The sequence below is a fragment of the Chenopodium quinoa genome, unplaced genomic scaffold, assembly GCF_001683475.1.
Source record: "Chenopodium quinoa cultivar QQ74 unplaced genomic scaffold, ASM168347v1, whole genome shotgun sequence".
Lineage (NCBI taxonomy): Eukaryota > Viridiplantae > Streptophyta > Magnoliopsida > Caryophyllales > Amaranthaceae > Chenopodium > Chenopodium quinoa.
In genome coordinates, this window is record NW_018744128.1 from 2199330 (window position 1) to 2222539 (window position 23210).

Sequence of the window (23210 nt, forward strand, 5' to 3'; positions counted from 1 at the left end):
ATGGTAATCATATAAAACCAACTTATTTTTCCCAGTTTAAATACCAGACTGCCCGTACACGAAAAGTAGTTGATGTTAAACTAATTGTCCAGAAAAATAATAGCAAAGTACTGCTTAGCAGTTTTTTTTACATAAATCACTTTGAGCATAAAGCAGGACAGAAGTTATGACTTCAGACCTAAGATATGCAATTCAGACCATCAAAGATGCATCACAATTGCTGCAAAACCTGCTCAAACTCCGGTTAAAAAAAGGGTGTACGTATAACATCACAGACGACAAAAGGGTGTACTTGTAACATCTCAGAAATTCTCAGATAATGGTCCAAGAGCAAACAATAGCTGCTCAAGCTATTATTATTCTGCCCAATCAAGAAAAACAAAGATTTCCTCTTCCATAAGCATGGATTCAAACAAAGTTAGCTTATATAAATAACTACATTGCATCATATCCAACGCTCGCCAATTGATCTGCTAAGCATTTAGCTATCAGAAAGGAGAGGCCTCTGAGAATTTGCACATACAAGATGGCAACAATCATTTCCACAGTTTATATCATATACTTGTAATAACAAAATACATTCATATATGGAAATTGAAGCATATACAAATGATAAAATTAAGGCACAAGAGCAAAGAGGGGCACACGGAGTCTAAAAACTGTGATGAATTCCTATGATTCCTTTATTAGATTCAACTATGTGACTAAACCCACAATCCAGGATATGTAATTAAAACGGTGATACTTCAGTAAGGAACAATAGATTCTATAAGTTCATGAAGAGGAGCCAGTTCCTTCTTCTCAATCAACCCAAACTCCTGCACAAATAACGACAGTTTCATCAGATCCTGAAGGAGGTGACTATGAGAAGGCAGCTTATATCGTTTAAATAAATTAACTCCTAAACATAACAAAATTCCAAATTCTAAAAGGAGAAACCCTTATTCAACTCAGGGAATTCAAATAATAGGATCAAATATCTATCAACCATGTGTTGGTTCTATACAACTAAAAAAAAGCAGAGAGACTTACAAATGTGAATAATATGAAATGCTTGAAACAAGTATTCAAGTGGGCCTCTTCCTTGAGACTCACTATCTTCTGGAAGTGAGAGTGATAAATATGAGCATACACCCTAAACAACCTCTTGAAGATAGTTTTGACAACATCCCTAAAGTTCGAAGGAAATGGTGCCCCTACAAAAAGAGAATGTCCACAAAAGAAGAAACTGTTAAGGTACAAACAGGGTCTATATATATAAGCCTGCCCACCTCTTCAACCAAAATAGCTTCCGTCAAAAGCAATTATTTACTAGTATTTTATCCAGAGATGTCATGTTGATTTTACAAATAACAGCAGGAAGATGTGAAATGGATAAAAGATTACCAATCTTCTGTGGGAAGAGGGATTCATCATCCAATTGCGATTCAACCCAGTCCATCAAATACTCGACATATTTCGGTGCAGAAACCTCAATAGGTTTTTTTATCTGAACTCCATCAGCCCATCGATACTCATACCTGTCACGGCATAATCAAAGTAAACACGGAGTATAGAAACATGATGTTGACATCAATGATTGCATGTAAAAATTTACATATCAATCATCTTACAGGTTACATACGATATATTGAAAGTTACATACTACATTTTTTTTGTCATAAACAGGCAGAAGCAAATTTAGTGAGAATTTAACATCTCAAAAAAGGCAATACACATATTACAACTTACAAGCAAGCAACTTCCTAGGAGCTGAATATCAATCTATTGTGAACAACATAAGAAAGACTAATAGTAGTAAAATAAGCTAAAGGAACTAAGGAAGGACCTTTAATCGAAATAGTTCTGTCAAAGTAATATCAAGATACCTCATGCTTCATACACCTTACGTACAAAAAGCAGAAGCGTAAAGAATGTATACAAAATAAGCAAGAATTAGACTATTTTACTCCAAGCATCCCACAACTGAAGTCCTTTTAGCCCCTGTAGAGACCTCACTATTATGCAAAAGAGGAACTTATGAGCCCTCACTATTATGCATAAGAGAAACTAGAAAATCATCAACAAATACAAAACAGACAATCATCAACAAAACAAGTGATAATTGAAGTCACAAAGAAACTAGAAAATCCCAGTATATGAGAAAGAACAGGTTCTGATAGGTCCCCAGAAAAACAATGCCCTAAGTTGGTTTAGGATTAAAGATGTTTTCAGACATCTAAGACCCAATCCCTTTGACTCCTAGACTTGCTAAAATCCCCTCTCCAATCTAAATTTCTCGCTTCCATTCCACCATCTTACAGAGAGAATTATCTATCTTCATATTTTGCTCCTTTGAGTATTCCAAGAAACAGACAGCTTTGAAAAGAGTCAGAAAACAAAATGGAGTAATTCAAGACGGTTGAAGATTGATAGAGGCTCCTAAAGTTGAGTGAAACTGCATTCAACAAGAGTCAAGATATCTAGCATCTATGACCACTTGATCCAAAAAAAAAAAAGACTCAGATATTGCCTATAACAGATGCTCCAGATCACTTCTGAAGGACAGATCATATAACAAAGTGAAACCATCTATTTGGACTAACAGCAGTGAGCTAATCACTCCAAAACAAAGAAAAAAGAAAAAAAATAATAGAAACATTGGGAAAAATCACCTCAATTGCATCTGTTATAGCTGTAAACAGAATCTACACAAACTTATGAAGACCTTCAATTCAACTTAGCCAACCCAGGATCACGTAATAACAATAACCATCACAATGGCTCTCTCTTTTCTCAGCTTCAAGGCTAATATCCTTGTAGACCTTTAAAGCTTTTACTCAACCATGACCCATATAAGATCAAATTAGACTATTACCAATCTACAATCAATGCAGTAAGCAGCCTTAATCACCTTCAGTTGTTCTACCTTGAACTTAGTCTAACCAAATATTTATAAATTCTTAGTATATATGACCACCTCACACATCATATCTACAAACTACATGAGCATCCTCAAGGACAAGAATACACAATAGACAGTGCCATCACCACCAGCACCCAATAAAGACTTTAATCCATCCATTAGCAGAAGCAAACATCCAAACTGACCAGCTTCTTTCCATGAAACTAAACCCCTATTTTTGGAAGTAATCCCATTTAACCTTCCAAATTCTTTTGTTACTTTTTCCCTTAACCATTCAACTTTGTGCAATGAAGCTAAAAAACACCACAGTTTCAACTTTACCCTTTAGGCATTGATTACTCATTTAATCCATGATCTATCTATGTGAAAGATAAACCAAAATTAAATCTGTTTTTATATATTTGTTTAATTTAATTCTTTTCGAAGTAGAATTAAAACCTGCAATAACATAATGCCACAAACCACTGGGTAATGACATAAGTATTCAGATTCTGTTCACCCAAGTGCCAAAAATAACTTAATAAAAAACATGATTAATTTCATGATCCTCTTTAGGCATTATTAACTCAGAATCCCAAAAACTAAGAAGAATCCCACGCCGGAAAGATCCCCAATTAATTACCACTTAATCATACCGCCTAAATGTTGATCTATTGCCAAACTTAGAGAAACAAGACAGAAAATAAAAAAAATAAAAACAATTTTCCAATAAGGTGCAGCCGTGCTGCATAGTTCAGCTCCCAAGGATTTGGGGCTGGATACAATAAATTTGCACCCTAAACTTCGAATCTGTGAGGACCATGCAATTCTAGCAAATAAACAGCATTCATATTGACCAAGAATGTAGTGAGGCACAATCTTTCAATATCTGAAGAAAAAAATTTGATAAATAATCCTATTTCAAGAGATCTGTAAATGCTACTGCATGAACACAATAAATAACTATTGAAAATAGATCTAAAGGGCATTACTTGGGTCCTGCAGTCATGGTAGGACAGCTCTCTGGTGTACAAAACTCAGTGAGAGTACCATAGAGTAGGTTCACCTGGTTGAAGAAATCCACAGCTGAAAAAAAGATCAATCTTAATAAGACTTAGATACAAGAGGTCATTTATAACTATAGGATAACGATGTGTGATTGTAATGCAACAGCAATTCCAAATTTCCAATCAGAATAGATCTATAGCCTGACAATGGCAAAGCAGCAATAATACATCAAAGACAGAAAATAGTCTAAATTGTGCAAAATATACGGAAGAGAAAAGAGATATACTGTTCACAGCAAGCCATTCATTCAAATCCTCCCCTGGCGGAAGTCTCACTGCTTCCCTCAGATTTCCACTGCCTAGGGTCGCATCAATAAGCTGCCTCAGCTGGGCCCCCTGCGAATGAAAGATATAGTGAATAATTCACTTCAATTTGGTATTAGCAGCATATATTCAGTTATCAATATGCCTTAAACTAAAAAGTAAAAACATGACAAATTGAGTCGATACTTTTGATGGTCTTCATAAATTGCAGCAAAATAATCGACTTTAGTGGTCTAGAAGCTACTGATTAACAATACATGAACAGATTAAAAGGCTAATTCTAAGTTGAAAAGCAATAAGAGGGTAGGATGACCTCATAGTTGTCATAGTACTTATACATAGCTAGAGCCTAGAGTAAACAGATCTAAAAACTGTACTAGTATCCTCCTTGACTTCCCCTTCAATAGAAGCTCCTTACAAGTATTGGAGAAGTCATGCAATAACAAAAGAAAAAATTCCAAGCATATATATAATTATAAAATAAAAATAAATAAAAATAAATTTTAAAAAACCAACCTTACTTCCAGAAGGAGCACTTTTTTTGGGCCGAAATGTCCTTTGGTTTCTGCCAGCAAAGAATGGTGCTGTAAAAATTTAGTTATATGGAAATATATGATAATTGATCAAGAAACATATGTCAAATGGATACTCTCCTGATTTCAATCTATAATAGGATGTCAAATGGATACTCTCCTGATTTCAATTTATAATAAAATATATAAAACTAAAAGAATAATACTTCCTCGACTCAATTTTACTTGCAACACTAAGGGTGTTATCTGTTCACCTTATTTTCACTTATTTTAGGAGTAATGAGCTCAAATAAATTCACTTTAGCCAAGAACAAATTACAACTAAAATAAGTTCTAATAAAGTCTAGTAAGTTATAAGTGAAAATCAGGTGAATAGAACACACTCTAAGAGTTTCACGCTTGCCAGAAGCACAATTTAACCTATTAATATCTTTGGTTGTGTTTTGGTACAAATTATAAGATATTAGATTTTAATAAGTACAAATTGAGACGAATCAAACCAAATCTCACATGACTATATTTTTTCCTTCGTATAAATCACAATATGATATAATAAGTGAGAGTATGAATAGTTCCAAAGTCCTTATGTTGCAAGTAAAATGGAGCGGATAAAGTATATAATAAATAATAAATTAGTAAATATATTTGATTATATATGAATTGTTTCCTTAAAAAAAAAAAAGAGTAAATATCTTTTAATAACATGCAACACATCTTTTTTTGAAATAAAATTAGATGACGTGAATAGAGAAAGTGAAAAGACTTATTAATTAATACTTCCTTTATTCTTTTTTAGTTGACACGTCTTGATTTTTGACACGATTCAAAAACTCTACTCTAACAAACTTTAATGATTATATATATCAATCAATCAATCACAACCTTAATCCCATAAGCAAGGTCTGCTACATGAACCAAATTTGATTATTCCGTGTAGTCATCGACAAAAATCTTCCTCTTTTATCCCTTCTATCCAATGTTTCATCCTCATGCAAATCCATATACTTCATATCCTTCCTAAATCCTTCCAACCAACTCATTTTCGGTCTCCCTCAGATAACCCCTCCATGGTCCCACTCTTCTCCGTCTTACATGCCCAAACTTTTATGATTTGTAGTTATGATAAAGTATAGTAATTAGAGATCTTGTTAGAATTGTCACGATTATTTCATAATATCAAAGTTTTATTATGTTCACTATTACTTATTGAAATTAGGCATGTGATAAAAGAAATAGATCATTTAAAGAAACGGAGGAAGTATAATTTAAAATGTAATACCATAACCCTTTCTTCTTATCAATTGTAAAGTCATTTTTATTAATTTGTCCAATAACCTTCTTTAATCTTTGACTTAAATTGCATGCCATGAGGATGTAATTACTTTACATATCTCAAAAGAAAATGTATGTTTCATTACTCCCTCCATCCTTCCAAAAACTTTCCACTTTTTTCTATCCAGAATGCTTCTATTCTTATAGTCCTACAAATTATCTATTCTTCTTTCATTAACAACTTTTGAAATTTTGACATTATTCACATTCTCCACAATATCAACTTTTTATAATTTCAACCTTTATATAATTTTATTCTTTGGGAAGTGTAATCCCCTCATATTGCAGTATGGAATATAGGAAGTATTTCTCATCTTTCTATTGGACCCCTAATCTCCCCTCACACCCACTTTTACATTAACATTACCATACAAATATGCTACTCACTCCCACCACAACTACAGTGTACTTTGTTGTAAATACCAATAGATAACACAATTAAAGCTAAAACTCCTAAGACTTCATGCAGCGCTAAGGTATTCAAACTAATGAGGGGTGAAAGGAAATAAGATTCTAATATATTGTTTTTCATAATGGCTTTATCAACTAAAATAGAAAACAATACTAGTGCAAGTACAATCTTTGTATCCTGTACAATGAGCATATATTTAAATAAATGACGGTAGATAACTCAACTACAACTTATTTTCAAAATCTCCATGTAGTAAAGTGTTCGAACTAGTGTAGTAATGAAGGAATAAGATTCTAATATAATATTTCTATAAGGATTCCATTAAATACAATAGGAAATAATATTAAAAAATATGCCTTGCATAACAATATTGTGTGTGTGTGTGTGTGTCATACACAAGAATTTAAGATCACACAAGGTTGGTGCATATGTGAAAGGATGATTTTTTTTTTTTTTATCCAGTGAGAACTTTCCCTTTTATTAATAAAAGAACTTCTAACTATTTTGAATCAAATTGACAAATTCCACAAAATAAGTTGTAGATTTTGTTAGGGATGTGTTTGATTTCGTGGGAAAATAAAGGAGATTTTGAGTTATGTATTCAATCAGCCTAAATAAATAATGATAGGAGACGATCAAAGAGATAATGAAATTCGTTGTTTAACATGCAATACATCAACACCCACCCGTGAATCTGGTTTACAGCAGGAGACACAAAAAGAAGCAGCCACGTACCAGCCACAACAACCAGCCTTAAGCTACTGCCAAGGAGAGAAACAGAGGACCGTTGGGAGGGCAGCAGGGGAGACAAGCAGCTTTTGTATTTTGTTTGTATTGCACTAAAATAGTATGAGGACAAGAGTAGATAATTGTAGTAATTAAGGCTATGTTGCCAATTATAGTAATGTAATTGTAGTATAAGAAGTAAGAGACTAGTAGGAGGAGGGTATCCAGAAATTTGTAAGCAAACACTTGGAGAGTTATGGCCTAAAGCCATATTTATCTTTCGGAAGCTTTAAGCTTAGCAATCAATCAACAACCTTCGACTTACTTACTGTCTTAATACGCTAGTCCGTTGCACTTGGTATCAGAGCCGGATGCCGCCGACGCCGTTGACGGTGACCCCGGAGAGGGTGGCCGCGCTTGAAGAGCGAATGGAAGATATTCTCGAGAAGATCGGAGACGGGGAAAACTCAATCCAAAACACACTAACCCGAAAGCAGGACCAGTTCATTGAAGAAATGAGGGCGATGATGGCGGCGTTGCAAAACAAGGAGATAAACCAGCCGTTTGGAGAGGGCAACTTCGGAGAAACACCGATAGGAGGTGGAGGCCTCAGGTTTGGCAACTGGGATTCCGGTGCGGGTGGCGGAATTCGAAGACCCAACCAAGACAACCGTGAGGGGGGCGGAAATTGGCGATATCGAAAGTTGGAAATGTCGTCCTTCAATGGCTCCGACCCCGATGGTAAAATACTCCGGGGTGAGCAATTTTTTCAGTTCTACGGTCTGGCGGAAACGGAAAAGCTACAAGCCGCGGTCGTAGCGATGGACGGCGACGCGCTTCGTTGGTACCAATGGGAGAGTAGGAGGAGACCCATGGTGGGGTGGGAAGACATGAAGGGTCGCGTTCTGAACCAATTCCGACCGGTGAACTCGGGGTCCCTACATGAACAGTGGCTGGCGGTGGAGCAATTAACGACGGTGGTGGAGTATAGGCGGTTGTTCATAGAGAAAGCCTCGCCTTTGTTGGATGTACCCGAAAGTATAATGAAAGGCCAGTTTATCAATGGCCTAAAGGAGGAGATTAGAGCTGAGATCCGAATGCTAAACCCGTTCACCCTCGAAGACGCAATGGATCTAGCGATCCGGGTCGAGGAGAGAAACCGGGTCAGCAGCCTTAAGAAGACAGGTGGGGCATTCTCAAAACCGGGTCCGTATTCGTATTTTAATCGGAGCCCCGCAGCCACTCTCTTGGGAGCTGGGCCAGCCCAAAGGACAGCAACCGTACAAAACCCAACAGCCTCTAGCCCAGTTCGTTCCAGCCCACCTACTAGCCAAACACACAGCCCTACCCATTCCATCCAACACTCAACATCTTCTGTTAACCAACCATCTTCTTCATATCCCAACCGATCGAACTCCGGCACCACCAGATTTAACGGGGAAGTCCGGCGACTCACTGATAAGGAAATTCAAGATAAAAGAGCAAAGGGTCTTTGTTTCCGATGTGACGGTAGGTGGACGGGACCTACACATGTGTGTCCCGCGAAGGGGCTTAGCGTGTTGATGGTGGAGGAGGAGGAGGAAGAGAATGAAGGGGAGTTCACAGCCTTGGAGGCTCCGGAGTCGGAGTGTGAAGTGACACCGGTCTCAGTTTCCATGAACTCAATAGTTGGGTTGTCTAACCCAAAGACAATGAGGCTCAAGGGGAAGATCAAAGGGCAATCGGTGGTGATAATGATCGACCCGGGGGCCACTCATAACTTTATATCATTGAGAACCATTGAGAGTCTCGGGCTAATCGTCTCCGGTGATGCTAGCTTTGGCGTCTCACTTGGGAATGGGGAAAACATCAAAGGCAAGGGGCAATGTAGAGGGGTGCGTGTGGAGTTGGGAGAAAGGATTGAGATAGAAGAGGATTTTTTGCCTCTTAAGTTGGGCAATTCGGATGTAATCATGGGGATCCAATGGCTTGAAAAATTAGGGACCGTGCTCACGGATTGGAAGTCACAAGAAATGAGTTTTTCCTTGAATGGGAAGACTATGGTGATTAGGGGAGATCCTAGCTTAGTAAAATCGGGAATCACCCTTAAAGCAATGATCAAAACCTTGAGGAAACAAGAAGGGGGCGTTTTGGTGGAAATGAACAAGGTTGAGCAGCAAGATGACAGCCCAATAGTGGATGGGCCGAAAGGTAGTGGGCCACCAGAATTTTTAAGGTGCTAGAAGAGTTCGCTGGGGTTTTTGAGAGCCCAAGTGGGCTTCCTCCAAGTAGGGGCCATGAGCATTCCATAGTCCTCAAGGAAGGGAGTGACCCAATTAGTGTTAGGCCTTATCGATATCCCCAATTTCAAAAAGACGAAATCGAGAAGCTTATAGAGGAGATGTTGCAAGCCGGCATCATAAGGCCTTCCACGAGCCCTTTTTCGAGCCCGGTGCTTCTAGTCAAGAAGAAGGACGGGTCGTGGAGATTTTGTGTGGATTATAGGGCTCTTAACAAGGAGACCGTCCCGAACAAATACCCCATTCCGGTGATCGACGAGTTACTAGATGAGCTTCATGGAGCCCGATTGTTCTCAAAGTTTGACCTTAAGGCCGGATACCACCAAATCTTGGTGCGGCCGGAAGATACTCACAAAACCGCGTTTAGAACGCATGAAGGGCATTATGAATTCCTCGTCATGCCTTTCGGACTCACTAATGCTCCGGCAACCTTCCAAGCTCTTATGAATGAGGTATTCCGACCCTATCTCCGTAAATTTGTACTTGTCTTCTTTGATGATATTCTAGTGTATAGTGCTTGTGAAGAGGATCATGTTGCTCACGTAAAGTTAGTATTAGCCACACTAAAAAATCACTCACTGTTTGCAAATCTAAAAAAGTGTGAGTTTGGTAAGCCCAAGGTGGCTTATTTGGGCCATGTTATATCTAATGAAGGGGTTGCAGTGGACCAAGATAAAGTGGGCTCCATGATCACTTGGCCCACACCGAAATCATAGAGGGATTTAAGGGGATTCTTGGGGCTTACGGGATATTACAGGAAATTCATACAACATTATGCACACATTGCAAGGCCTCTAACGGAACAACTCAAAAAAGATAATTTTGGGTGGTCACCGGCGGCCGAGGAGGCGTTTCAAGCCCTGAAGCAAGCCATGGTCACGGCTCCCGTACTGATAATGCCAGATTTTTCGAGAGAATTTCTGGTAGAGTCCGATGCTTCGGGCTACGGCCTCGGAGCGGTGTTGATGCAAGAGGGAAGGCCGGTGGCTTTCTTTAGCAAGGTGCTCGGTCCTAGAGGCCAAGGCAAATCGATTTATGAAAAGGAACTCATGGCGGTATGTCTAGCCGTTGAAAAATGGAAGCACTACTTGTTGGGTCGGAAATTCGTGATTCGGAGTGATCAACAAAGCCTCAAGTACATAACCCAACAACGAGAGATCGGTATGGAATTTCAGAAATGGGTGCGCAAATTGGTGGGGTTCGATTTTGTTTTGCAATACAAGCCCGAGGTGGCCAATCGGGTGGCTAACGCCATCTCAAAGCGGAGCGGGGGTGAAGGGAATGAAGCAGGGGAGGAATGTAATGTTTTGTTGGTTACGCATAAGGTGGAGTGGGATTCTTTACACAGAGAGATCGAGGAGAGCACTGAAATTCAGAAATTGAAGGCAGAGGTGGAGCAGGGGCAAGGGCCCCGTGGCTATTCGGTGGAGAACCAGAAATTGCTATACAAGGGTCGTGTTGTTCTTCCGCGAGATTCGGTGAATAAATCGGCCTTGCTACGAATTTATCACGACTCTCCGGAGGGAGGTCACACCGGTGAGACGAAAACATACTTGAAGAGGGCGTGGATTGGTTTGGGGGTGGAATGAGAAAAGATGTGGCAGCCTACATACGCGGTTGTTCGGTTTGTCAAAGAAACAAGCACTCGCAACAATCGCCGGCGGGGTTGTTGCAACCGTTGCCCATCCCGGAGAGGATATGGGAAGACATAAGTATGGATTTTATCGAAGGTTTGCCACGATCAAAGGGGGTAGACACGATATTTGTAGTGGTTGATAGACTATCGAAGTACACTCATTTTATAGGGCTTAAACACCCGTTTACTGTGTATACTGTTGCCGAGGTGTTTGTGAGGGAAGTAGTCAGACTTCACGGAATTCCGTCAAGCATCGTTTCGGATAGGGACCGAGTGTTCTTGAGCATTTTTTGGAGGGAACTATTCCGGTTACAAGGCACGGAATTGAAGCGGAGCACATCTTACCACCCCCAAACTGATGGGCAGTCGGAGGTGGTGAACAAAAGGCTAGAAACATATCTTCGATGTTTCGCGAGTGGGCAGCCTAAAACGTGGGCTAAATGGCTCCCTTAGGCCGAGTATTCGTATAATACAACACCACTCGCCTCGACTCAAGTGACCCCATTCTTGGCAGTGTATGGGAGGGAACCACCTAAGTTAATTCGGGTGGGCACAGGGCAAACCACGGTTGGGACGATTGATGAGGTCCTACAAGAACGAGACTTAATGTTGGATGAGTTGAAATGGAACTTAGTGCGTGCTCAGCAAATCATGAAGGAAAATGCGGATGGGAAGCGTCGGGATGAGGAATTTAAAATCGGGGATTTTGTATACCTTAAGCTACAGCCCTATCGTCAGAAATCGTTGGCAAGGCCATTTGAAAAGCTGGCCGCGCGTTTCTATGGGCCTTACGAGGTAGCGCAGCGTGTGGGGGAGGTTGCCTACAAATTACTCCTCCCCGAGCAATGTCGCATTCAACCCGTCTTCCATGTTTCGCAATTGAAGCGCGCTATTGGGGATGTTCCAACTTCTACAACCATTCCTACTCAACTGACTCCGGAGTTAGAATTAGTAGTGGAGCCAGAGCGAGGGTTGGAGGTGAGGCACAAGGGAGGGCAGCAGAGCAGCATTGAGGTGCTCATCAAGTGGTTAGGAGTACCCGAGTTCGAGGCTACGTGGGAGGAGGCTGCAGCCATCACAGCGCACTTTCCGCATTTCCACCTTGAGGACAAGGTGGCGCTTTTGGGGGGAGGTATTGCAATACATCAACACCCACCCGTGAATCTGGTTTACAGCAGGAGACACAAAAAGAAGCAGCTACGTACCAGCCACAACAACCAGCCTTAAGCTACTGCCAAGGAGAGAAACAGAGGACCGTTGGGAGGGCAGCAGGGGAGACAAGCAGCTTTTGTATTTTGTTTGTATTGCACTAAAATAGTATGAGGACAAGAGTAGATAATTGTAGTAATTAAGGCTATGTTGCCAATTATAGTAATGTAATTGTAGTATAAGAAGTAAGAGACTAGTAGGAGGAGGGTATCCAGAAATTTGTAAGCAAACACTTGGAGAGTTATGGCCTAAAGCCATATTTATCTTTCGGAAGCTTTAAGCTTAGCAATCAATCAACAACCTTCGACTTACTTACTGTCTTAATACGCTAGTCCGTTGCATAACATTTTGGGCATAGAAAGCAATCACAAATTCACAGCACATAAACTAACACAAACAATCAGACACACCGAGGTGCATTCTATTCACTTGAGTAACGAAAGTAAACTTATTTTAGATGTAATTTGAGCTCCAGCACTCCTTATTAAACCTTAATCCCTTAAAATTTATCTTATCAGAGCTTATATGAATATATTAACCCTATAAAATAAATCAATAGGTGCACAAAAAGAAGTCGCAAAGCCTAGAAAGAAAAGAGCAAGTGATCCACAAAGGATATCAGGCCACATAGACTAGACATAAGAGTCATTTCAACATTATTCATCAACATGGGCCAAATACAACCTTCATCTTGATTACATATTCATCAAGAGGCTCAAACACTAATTTAGGCCCCAATTAAGAGTTTAAGTCTTCAAGACAATCCTAAGCCCATCTGTACAAAATAAACATATAGGAATTTAATGTTTTTAAAGAAGCATATGGGACTATGATCAAAGACTTTGAGAAGTTGAGCATTAAATTAGCCGTACACACATGCACCTTTGCATAGTGCAGGGTGCCTCTGACAAGCTATAATTTGAGTTGCTTGCATCCTAATGCCACAAACGATAGTGTCCAATAGCACAAATGCCCATGGGCAACATTGATTGTGCTTCTTTCCACTATGTCTTTGTACTTGAATAATAACACAACCACCTGTAAAAAATTTTGATTTGTTTTCCAACCTTATCCATCCCAAAGCCTATTAAATCCTTTAAATTCTCCAAGAGCTCATTCAAACTACAAGAACTAAACTAAACTCCTGAGATGGAAAGCATGGAAAAGGGATCAACCCATAAAAAATAAGCTATTATAGCCTCCAACTCAAGAGCATAAGGTGGAGTTGAAATTATCCTAAGTCCAAAATTACAGGAGGATGCTCCCGCATCAAGCACTGCAGTGAGAACACAATTATAAAGGAACCCACTAAGGGGGTGTTTGGTTTACAAAGTGGTATGGGTTTAGAATTAGGAATGAAATTAGGGTGGTATGGGGTTGGAACTTGATTCTTAATACATTGTGTTTGGTTGTTGTTCAGAATTCAGGAATGAGTTTTTTATTTTTATTTGATACCTAAAGGTGTGGTATGAGCAATACCCAACTCTCCCCCCTTGGGTTTTGAAACCCTATACCTTGTGGGTTTGAGATAGGGTTTAAAAATTAGGTATGTTTTTTACTCATTCGAACCCCATACCTCATACCTAAAACCTACGAACCAAACACCCCCTAAATCTTAATCTTCACCCAACAAACTTTCTTACAGAGTACTACCTAAGGTAAGGTCATGCTAGGTAAACCTTAATTTCCCAATAATTCGCCAACAAGAAAGTTCACACTGGGTGTTAGTGTTATCATCTGCCCTAATGCTAATCATATCTCTAGTAATTGTTTGCACAAATTACTACAATCATACTATCAAAAGACATCATTTGATGCAATACATACTGTATAAATAAACATTCTAAGAATCAAAATTCTGCACTTTCATATAACACAAATGGAATAATAACAAATTACCATCATTTGTTAAAGCATGAAGTACTATATATAAAACTTTCTAATAATCAAAATGCAGCAATTTCATATAAAACTCTGTAATCTGCATGCAAGTAACATTGAAATTTTTACACCTTCAAACTTGTTCTTGCCATAAATCCAGATTATTAACCCCACAAAATTCAACATAAAACTGATTGACTCATTCAAAACCCAGAATCAACCCCAACAAAAACAGATCTTAATACAATTCTACATCAATAAAATCCCATCCCACAAGAAATTAAAATAAACCCAGTTCAAAAATCACTCATATATATTAAAAATCTCAAACAATCCAATTAAAGAAATAAAATCAAAAAAATTAAAAATTAAAACTAACCTGCCGAGACCGAAGAGACTCATGGCTAAAACTTTAATCGGGCATAAATCAAAAGGACATGAAAGAGAAATCTAGTGTGTGTGTATGTATGAGAGTTGAGTGAGAGTAAGAAATGATTTTCTGGGTTTGAAAATTGAGAAGAGAAAAGGAGAATTTCTAGAAAGAATGTCACTTTTGTTTTCAGTTGGTGTTATATGTTATTTTGGGGAAAAGTTTAAAGTATAATTGGGTGGATTTGTTCTTCAAATTTGTCTTAATTTAAAAAAAGGATATTTTGGATTTTAACACCTGACAAAAGGCTGAAAATGGTTTTTAACACCCCCCAAAAAAAAACTTTTATTTTAACACCTCCCAAAAATATAAAAGTTGGAAGTTAACACCAGTTAACGATTTCCGTCACGGAAATTTAACGTGGGTCCCATAAATTGGCTTCAACTCTCCTTCGTTTTCAATTTTTTACGAAACCCACCTTCGTGGCTGCCATCCCATTTTTTCTTCTTATTCCTCCCTTCATCTTTTCTTCGTCTTCTTCCTCCCTTCATCTTCATGGCTGCCATCCCAAACTCTTTCCTTCGTTCTTGCCCACCCTCCCCTCAACTGCCACCCCTTCCCTCCCCCCTCCCTTTCCCCCACCCCTACGCTGCCAACCGAACCCACCCCCCTTCCCTTTCCCCGTTCTCGCAACCAAATCAGCTCCTCTCCAAATACCAGCCCACAATCGCAACCCCTGCAGCCACCTCCTCACTCAAACCGCAAAAAATCAATTCCCAACATCAATTCCCGAAATCAGAGCAAATCGCAGATCCATCGAACCTCGTCTAGAAATCAATTTAAGTTTGCCGAAAAAAGTTACGGTGTGGTGGTTTAGGGGTTAGGGTGGCCGAAAAGGTTAAGGCGGGTCGATTCGTTAGGGTTTGGAGCAAAGTGTTGCAGAAGAGTGGTGGTAGTGGTGGTGGTTGCGGCGATTCAGATCTTTGATTGTGGTTTCGGTGTGGTGGCTTGGGTCGGGGCAGCAGGGGAAAAGGGAGAGGGTTGGGTTGCGTTTGTGGGGAAAAGGGGTGGGATGGGTTCGCCGGTCGTCGGTCGGGGGAGGGAGCTGGGTGGCTAACGGGATGGGGCAAGGTTGGTTTCTTGGGTGGTTGATTTAATTTTGGTGGCCGGTCCCCAGTTAACATGTTTGCTGGCTGCGAAGGCTTGGTCAGTAGCCGTACAGGGCCCTTTATGGGCGGCGGAATTGGTGGTAAAAAAAATGGAAGTTCTCAGTCGCTTTGTTCTCCAACGAAGGAGAAGATGAACCGGTGTTGAATTTTTATTTATTTTTTGTATGGTTTGATTTATGAGCACCAAAAATCTGTAAATCTGTAAATTATGAGCACCAAAAATCTGTAATGGATAAAATCAATGAAATGAAGGTTCAGAGAGGAAGTTTCGTGTTTTGCTGGGTGAAAATTGAAGTTGAAGCCAATTTGTGGGACCCACGTTAAATTTCCGTGACGGAAATCGTTAACTGGTGTTAACTTCCAACTTTTATATTTTTGGGAGGTGTTAAAATAAAAGTTTTTTTTTGGGGGGTGTTAAAAACCATTTTCAGCCTTTTGTCAGGTGTTAAAATCCAAAATATCCTTAAAAAAATGGGGAATTATAAAATAAGAACAAGAAGAAAAGGCGCAGATTCATAACCCGGATCGACGCTGGGTTTCCACGCCTTGAAGCAATTCATTATTGATGCTCCTTCTAATTACTTCACGTACTCGTATATGGGAAGCTTTTAGGTGTGTCCCGTACTCTGTTTTTTTTAGCGACTTTGCGGGTCAAAAGAATGGATGGATCACGAAGGAATGTAATGAGCCGATACGTTTGTGAACTACTCGCGAACAAGCTCGGTCAAAACTCGTTTGTTAAGCTAACAAACAAGTTTGAACAAAAATCTTAAGCTCGTCAAATAGGTGAACAAAGCTCGATGTTCGACTCGGTGATGTTCATGAACAACTCGTGTAAGTCAATTTATAAGTTTTTTCACGCCCAATTAAAATTCGAAAAATTTATATATCTTTTATTCATACATATTTGTAAAAAGTACTAATTATTTCATCATGTAAAAGCATGAAAACTCCGTCATTACCTTATTCTATAGAAAGAATATAAAAATCTTTATAAAATTATTAAATGGATGTGTTAAAATTTGAAAGAAACCATTTTTAATGATTAATTAAGGCTCGTTTATTTAATCAAGTCCGATTTAGACCCGTTCAAGCTCGAACTTAAACTCGAAATGCAAACGAGTACGTTCGTGAACAAAGCTTGAACAAGCCAAATTCTTAACGAGCCTAGCTCGAACAAGATTTTTAAAAGCTCGTTCAAGCTCGAGATAGTTCGAACACGAATGTTCCTTATCAAGCTTAGCTCAAACAGACTAAAACTCGGCTCGGCCCGGCCCGGATCGTTTGCAGCCCTAGAATCATTTGATATTTCTTAAAATGACAAAAGCTTCATTTAACGATTTTATTTTTTACATATTATATCTTAAAATGAGTTTAAAAAATGTCAAATTGCAAAAAATATCTACCCGATACACTTCACACTTGCAGTTAGAAAAAAAATATGTCAACTAAGATATCTAACATCACATATTAAAGTCGAAAAAAACTAGGCAACTAACAATGACTAGTAGAGTTGTCTCCAAGTTACAAATATTCATGACATATATGGTGCAATTTTGTAGCAACAAGTTAAAGGACATTGAATTCAAACTCAAATCCTGCTATTATCTCATCGGTCACATTCACATAGAAGAAGTGTACGAAGCAGTGGATGCGAAAGTTTCATAAACTTTTTTTTAGAGTTTGTAATTATAATCCAAGTTCATGAAATCATATCAGCTTCATTTCACCATGGTACTTCAAGTCTTCAATATTAATTGAATAATTGGGAATTTTGGGGTCGTATGAGAAAGACCCTAAACTCGCCCTGCTATGTACCAACTAATACATTCACTTGTGTCAACAGGTAAAAATGTTGAAGGAACACAATGTTTGCCAAAGTTGTGGACTTTTCTTAGCAATATTACTATGACAACTGCCTTGCTCGCATCGCCTTGTATCTTTCAGTATACATTTGGACACAGCTAGCTTCTAGAGGGGCATCCATATTGGATCAATTGTTATAGCACGGTGGGGATAACAAGGAAATCTATGTCATTTTTCCCCACCCTGATACTGACCTTCCGCAGCATCTGGTACCAAAAAATCACTATCACACTTTGGGACTTTAGAACAGGAAAGAAAAGACCCTTGATTCTCCCCTTAAGCTTTTGTGTGGTTATGATGTTCTTGGAGCGAGTTTCTCAAGGGCTATTACGGTATTACCCAATCAAGTTAGAGCCTGAAGTAGGGCGTTACCATTTTTCTTTTGAGAGATAAGTAGGGTATTACCTCGCAACTGCTTTCCATGATACCTCCACCACCAGGCTATGGCCCTCCAAAAGCTCAGTCTTCTCAGTGGTCACGAGTGCCCATCATTGGATGTCAGCAAATACCAAATTATCTATTGATACTGCTGGCTATGAACGCACCTTCAAATTATGCACCCATAACCTCTTCAACTGCTGCTTGCTACGAGGCTGCTCAAAGGTTCTTTAGTTCTTTTCAGCTGTACCGCATAAATTCAAGAGGTTGGAAAATTGCCAGATTCCTCATGCTAATGTCATTTATTAAAATGCCAATGGGAATTACATGAAACTGTCAAAAGAGGAAATTTAGCTCTACAATCACACATGAATAAAAAGAATTTGAATACTGGATTCGGAGGTGATCTAATGGACATAATCCACAAGGTAGATGTGTCATACTAAAACTTCCGAAGCTAATCCCACTATGCTCTTCATATTAGTTTTTGCTTCACTCCACATAGCTCAGGCTCACAAAGCTCCGTCCTAGATATGAGCATGTCAGACCTGATGGCCATGGTTTACAATGTGGATTTTCTATACTCAAACCTACAAAGTGCAATATGCTCTTCATATGTAGCTTTTGCTTGCCATGATCTAGCCTCACTAGTATCAATCTTTGATATCTGCATGTCAGAGAGTAATAATATCACAATTTTGCAAATTAAAAAACAAAATTAATGACAGTTAATTGCAAGCCACAAGGCCCAAAATCATCAAATAGACAAATACTAGTAATTGTTTCTATCATGAGCATCAACTTTCTAACATGAGAGTTGTGAAGTGACAGCATAAACTCAGATATTTGGCTAATAAACTAGGATTCTTCACCTAGTTCACCAGCAACTAAACACGATATGTTAAATCCAGAAAAGAAAGCATAAATTTTGTGATAAGTGAAGATGTTTTTTTAAGACAAAGAGGAGACACAGAATCTATGGCATATTGGCATGGAACGAAAAAAAAATTGCACTGCATCTTGCAAGGAAGATATTGGAAGGTAGAGTAAGCAGCTTGTTGTACTATATATAGCAGCTATGAACTCTGAGGGACTAATGAGAATAAACAGTTTGATGACCGGAATAGCACAGCGTAAGAGTCAGCTTGGATCTCAAATGTATTCTTTGGATTAATGATGAATAATAAATCCAGATAGTTAAATGAAATTTAAAAAACAAGTTGGGATTTAGGTAAAGAACAACCTTCCAATACTCAACAGCATGTATTTAAAATGCTTACCTCTATCAGATTCAGAATCTTTTTCCTTCAATACTTCAGAACTTTCAGAAATAGCCTTTCTCTGTGAAGATATTGCATTTTCTCCATCGAATTTATCTGTCCCTTTCAAAATATCTAAGTCCTTCAAGTATGAAAAGCTGTCATTTGCCTTCTGTTGCAATCTCCGAAACTGAGATGGAATGTCCCAAGTATTGCTTCTTGTGGCTATTAAAGCTGAAAACATAACCTCCCAATCAAAAATGCAAGCTAAAAATTTAAGATTTAAGCTACAGCAATCAGCCAAAATGAGAATAAAAGAAAAGGCATAATTAGAGAGCATAGATTTGTAAACAATAAGGCTAGCTAAGACAATAAAAATTCATCGTTAACTCCTCACAACCAAAAAATCCGCCTCTTAGCAGATAAGAATAAAGTTTACACTTAAAATGCAATCAAAGAAATCTTAATAGAATAGAACATATACAGAGGTACAAAATCAGAAATATAGCTAATGTCACCATGACCAGAAAACAAAGGAAACTAAATTCGGCATTTTGCCAATTATGTTACGTTCTTCAATCATCAGAACCACTAAAAATGCACTTGAGGCAGAGCTGAATAGGCCAGTGTTCTTTATAAGGGACATATATTTAATAAAGTCTCATCTAAACTGTTGTAAACTTGCTCTCTTGAAAATTGCAAGTGCTTCTAACCATTAAAATTGATTCATGTATTAAAACATAGACATGAGAATGTTCCAGCAATCTTTGCTTAGTCACAATGTTTTAACCTAAATCTGTGTGTCTTTGCATGATAATTGCATAATAATTATAACAAGCTGCTCTTTTTTTTTATCTTCATCCCTAACTCCTATTGCTATTTTCCTAATATAGTTGACCTATACAGCATCAACCTCCAGATCCATCGCATAGTACACTTAAAAAGAAGAATTTCATTGGTGTGGCAAGTAGAAACATGCCATAATTATGCTTCAAAACAAATTGAAATTATTGCAAAAGGCCATCTATATCTTAAAACCGACAACCTAAAGAACTTAGATGAGGTTCAACATGTACATCAACTCCCTTGCCAAATCTTTGAAACTATAGTGACTTCACGTTTTGTTATCTATCATCACGCCTGCCATAAGTAAATGTAAACAAAAACGAATTACGACTTTAATGAAAGTTGAATAATCCTAGGTACGAGTAGCAATATTTCTCCTTTAAAATGAAGGTGTAATTGAATTAGTTGTAGGATGGGTAATTCTAATGTACATAACAGTTGAGTGATAAGCAATAATGTTACCTTTAGGAGCATCGTTGAGAGTATATACAGGAAGGCCAATGCCAAAACCAACTAGAGTAATACCGACACTAAATCCAATTCCACATCCGGCACCAACATATCCAATCACCTCAGGTCCAAAACCAGGACCCCAACCCACACCGCAACCAATCCCTACTCCCATTCCCCAAAAGGCTCCATGGGTTGGATGCACAGGATTCCATCTCTCATACCTCCTGAAGAGCCCTTTTATTATCATAAGGACCTGAGAATGTAGATAAATGATCACATTTATGCCTATGTCACTCTACTGCCTATACTAGTTAAGAATCTCATAGCAATATATATTAAAACACAAGCTATGTAACATCATTTACATGTCCAATCACTAACATTTATGGTAAAAAAAAACTTTAGAAATGGTAAAAAACATTAAGAAGCATCAGAAGGCAAACTTCCAACTAGAACCAAACTATGACCATGGTTTGTAGTGCCATTGCCATCATCATTTCATGATTGTAGAGCCATTGTCATTGCATGAAAATCACACTTTAAGCCATCCAAAGGAAGTTCGTGATTGCTCTAAATCACATCATTTAGGTTTCTTCCCTGTACACCCATAGAAGACAACTCACTATACAACCCCCCGCAATTGGTTACACTCTACACACTAGAATGTCTAGAAAAGCGGTTTAAATGGTTTTTACAGGCAAATGCTAATAGAGCTTATTCACGATTAAGACCCTAGTGTACGCAAGCAAACTTAATGTGCACAAGCAATAACCATTACCAATGCCAAGAAAAAAGTGCCTCTAACAAGGCTCCCATAGTCCCACCCAAGGCAAGGTCAAGTAATAACACTCGTCGAATTGACTAGAATCAATTGGGAGAATTAACATTCTCCCAATGTCCCATCTAAGCATGAAATAGAAGAGAAATTGTTGGTATAAACAGCAAAATGCTGAACTCGAGACCGCGCTCATAGTCTCACATGGCTGATGTTGGATCAATGTGGGGTTAAGACACCATATCTCCACCCCTCTTACAATTTTCATGTAAACACACATATCCTCAAATTTTAGTTATAATAATCATAGAATACCCAGCTGATTATAACTTATTCATTAATTGATAGAATGGTAATTCTTTAAAATAGGGGTCCAATCAAAACCCTCAATACTGATTGAAATTTCATACAAATGCTCATCAAATAACAATGGACAAAACATGGAAAACATAGTCATACTACGTATAACTTATATTATGATTGAACATTCTTATACAACAATGGGGTTATGAAACTAAAAATTGAATAAATACCCAGAAAACCTCTAGTCATTCTTCATTAACCCCAGATAAACTAGTGTAAAATGAGCTTAATTCATACAATACAAACACTGAGAAAAAAAAAAAAAAAAAAAAAAAACATGAAAATTACAAGTTAATTAGTTAAAACATAGTAAGATACCATTCAAATTGCAGATGAAAATCAAAGCAAAGTTCACCTCCAAAATCAAGTTGTTCCCTTTTTTTTTTTGTGTTTACCTGGGTTTTGTGTGATGGCAAGCGGGAGTTGAATTCGGATGAAACAAATTGCTTGCGAGTTTGGACTGGGTCCAATTAAGAATCGGGCTCTAAAATTCTTAATTAATATTCATAATCATAAGTAGTTAATTAGTTACGGATTATGGTGTGGTATTTGATAATCCCTTATCACCTTTATGGCTTTATCTTATCTTTGGAGCTATTTTAGGCCCACTAGCTCTATTCTCTTTTGTACTCCGTAGATTTTTTGTCAAAATATTTTATGCAACTTTCACGTTTTTTTATTTGTCATTCATAGTTCGATTTGTTAACGGGTTCAGTACTAATACGATTTAACATCATTTGATTGGTTCGATTTTGGTTTAACTACAATACAATTTGGGTTGGTTTTCGGTTTCAAATAACCGGCTTTTAATTGGTTTGGTTTTTATTTGGTTCGGTCGATTTCAGACGGTTAAACGATATCATTTTGAAATTTAATATGGCTATTTTTTTTGTTTTTTTTTTCTTCTTCTTATCAAATCTTCCATTAGTAGATTTTCTGCAGCTTTCAAGTTGGCATCACTAATTGACTATCAATAATATAATTTGTTAGTTTAATTTGGTCATAAATTGTGATGCTCATAACGTAAGAGACCAACTCATAACTGGAGGTAGTATTTTTGTTCACGGGAGCACGTACAAAGACTTTGATCACAACTGCCCCTGAAAGAGTTCTAGAGTGCATTACTTATAACACCACTGATTAAGTAATAGTACTTCGTATTATAAATTTAGACGCAATCACAAAAAACTTCAATAACAAATGCATCTCAATTTGATATTTATCGAGTACTCAGACTCCTTATTTTTCTAATACTCGTGTCGAATACTTGACAATCATACTAGATGTAATGTTAATTAATACATTTTGTTTTGCAAAAAACTCGCTAGGTTGCTACTACCTTTAATTTTCATGTATATTTGACACTTGAACACATACTCTTTTATCTTGTTATAAACTTTAGTCGAGTCTAACTCGTATCTAAACTGTTTATTTATTTGATGATATTACGTAATTAATACATAACAATGACGATATGGGTAAACATTACTTCATATATAGTTTTGCAT

At 38.0% G+C, this 23210-nt stretch overlaps 2 protein-coding genes across 3 annotated transcripts; both read right to left on the reverse strand.

The window, feature by feature from the left end:
• Nucleotides 1–319: 319 nt before the first annotated feature.
• On the reverse strand, nucleotides 320–14863 carry LOC110692829 (MOB kinase activator-like 1A). The gene is made up of 7 exons (XM_021869912.1): nucleotides 14603–14863; nucleotides 4732–4780; nucleotides 4179–4287; nucleotides 3877–3970; nucleotides 1387–1520; nucleotides 1033–1196; nucleotides 320–818 (listed from the first exon to the last, which is right to left on the reverse strand). The coding sequence occupies exons 1-7, from the start codon at nucleotides 14623–14625 to the stop codon at nucleotides 747–749; spliced, it is 645 nt and encodes a 214-aa protein (XP_021725604.1). The 5' UTR covers nucleotides 14626–14863; the 3' UTR covers nucleotides 320–746.
• Nucleotides 14864–17414: 2551 nt separating this feature from the next.
• LOC110692830 (cadmium-induced protein AS8-like) lies at nucleotides 17415–22344 on the reverse strand. Of its 2 annotated transcripts, none has more exons than XM_021869915.1 (4): nucleotides 22098–22344; nucleotides 20574–20817; nucleotides 19287–19499; nucleotides 17415–18673 (listed from the first exon to the last, which is right to left on the reverse strand). In XM_021869915.1, exons 2-4 carry the CDS (start codon nucleotides 20809–20811, stop codon nucleotides 18660–18662), a joined length of 465 nt encoding a protein of 154 aa, XP_021725607.1. In that variant the 5' UTR covers nucleotides 20812–20817; nucleotides 22098–22344; the 3' UTR covers nucleotides 17415–18659. The 2 variants fall into 2 exon arrangements, with proteins under 2 accessions (XP_021725607.1, XP_021725606.1); XM_021869914.1 differs by having other exon boundaries at nucleotides 22021–22343.
• Nucleotides 22345–23210: the final 866 nt, after the last annotated feature.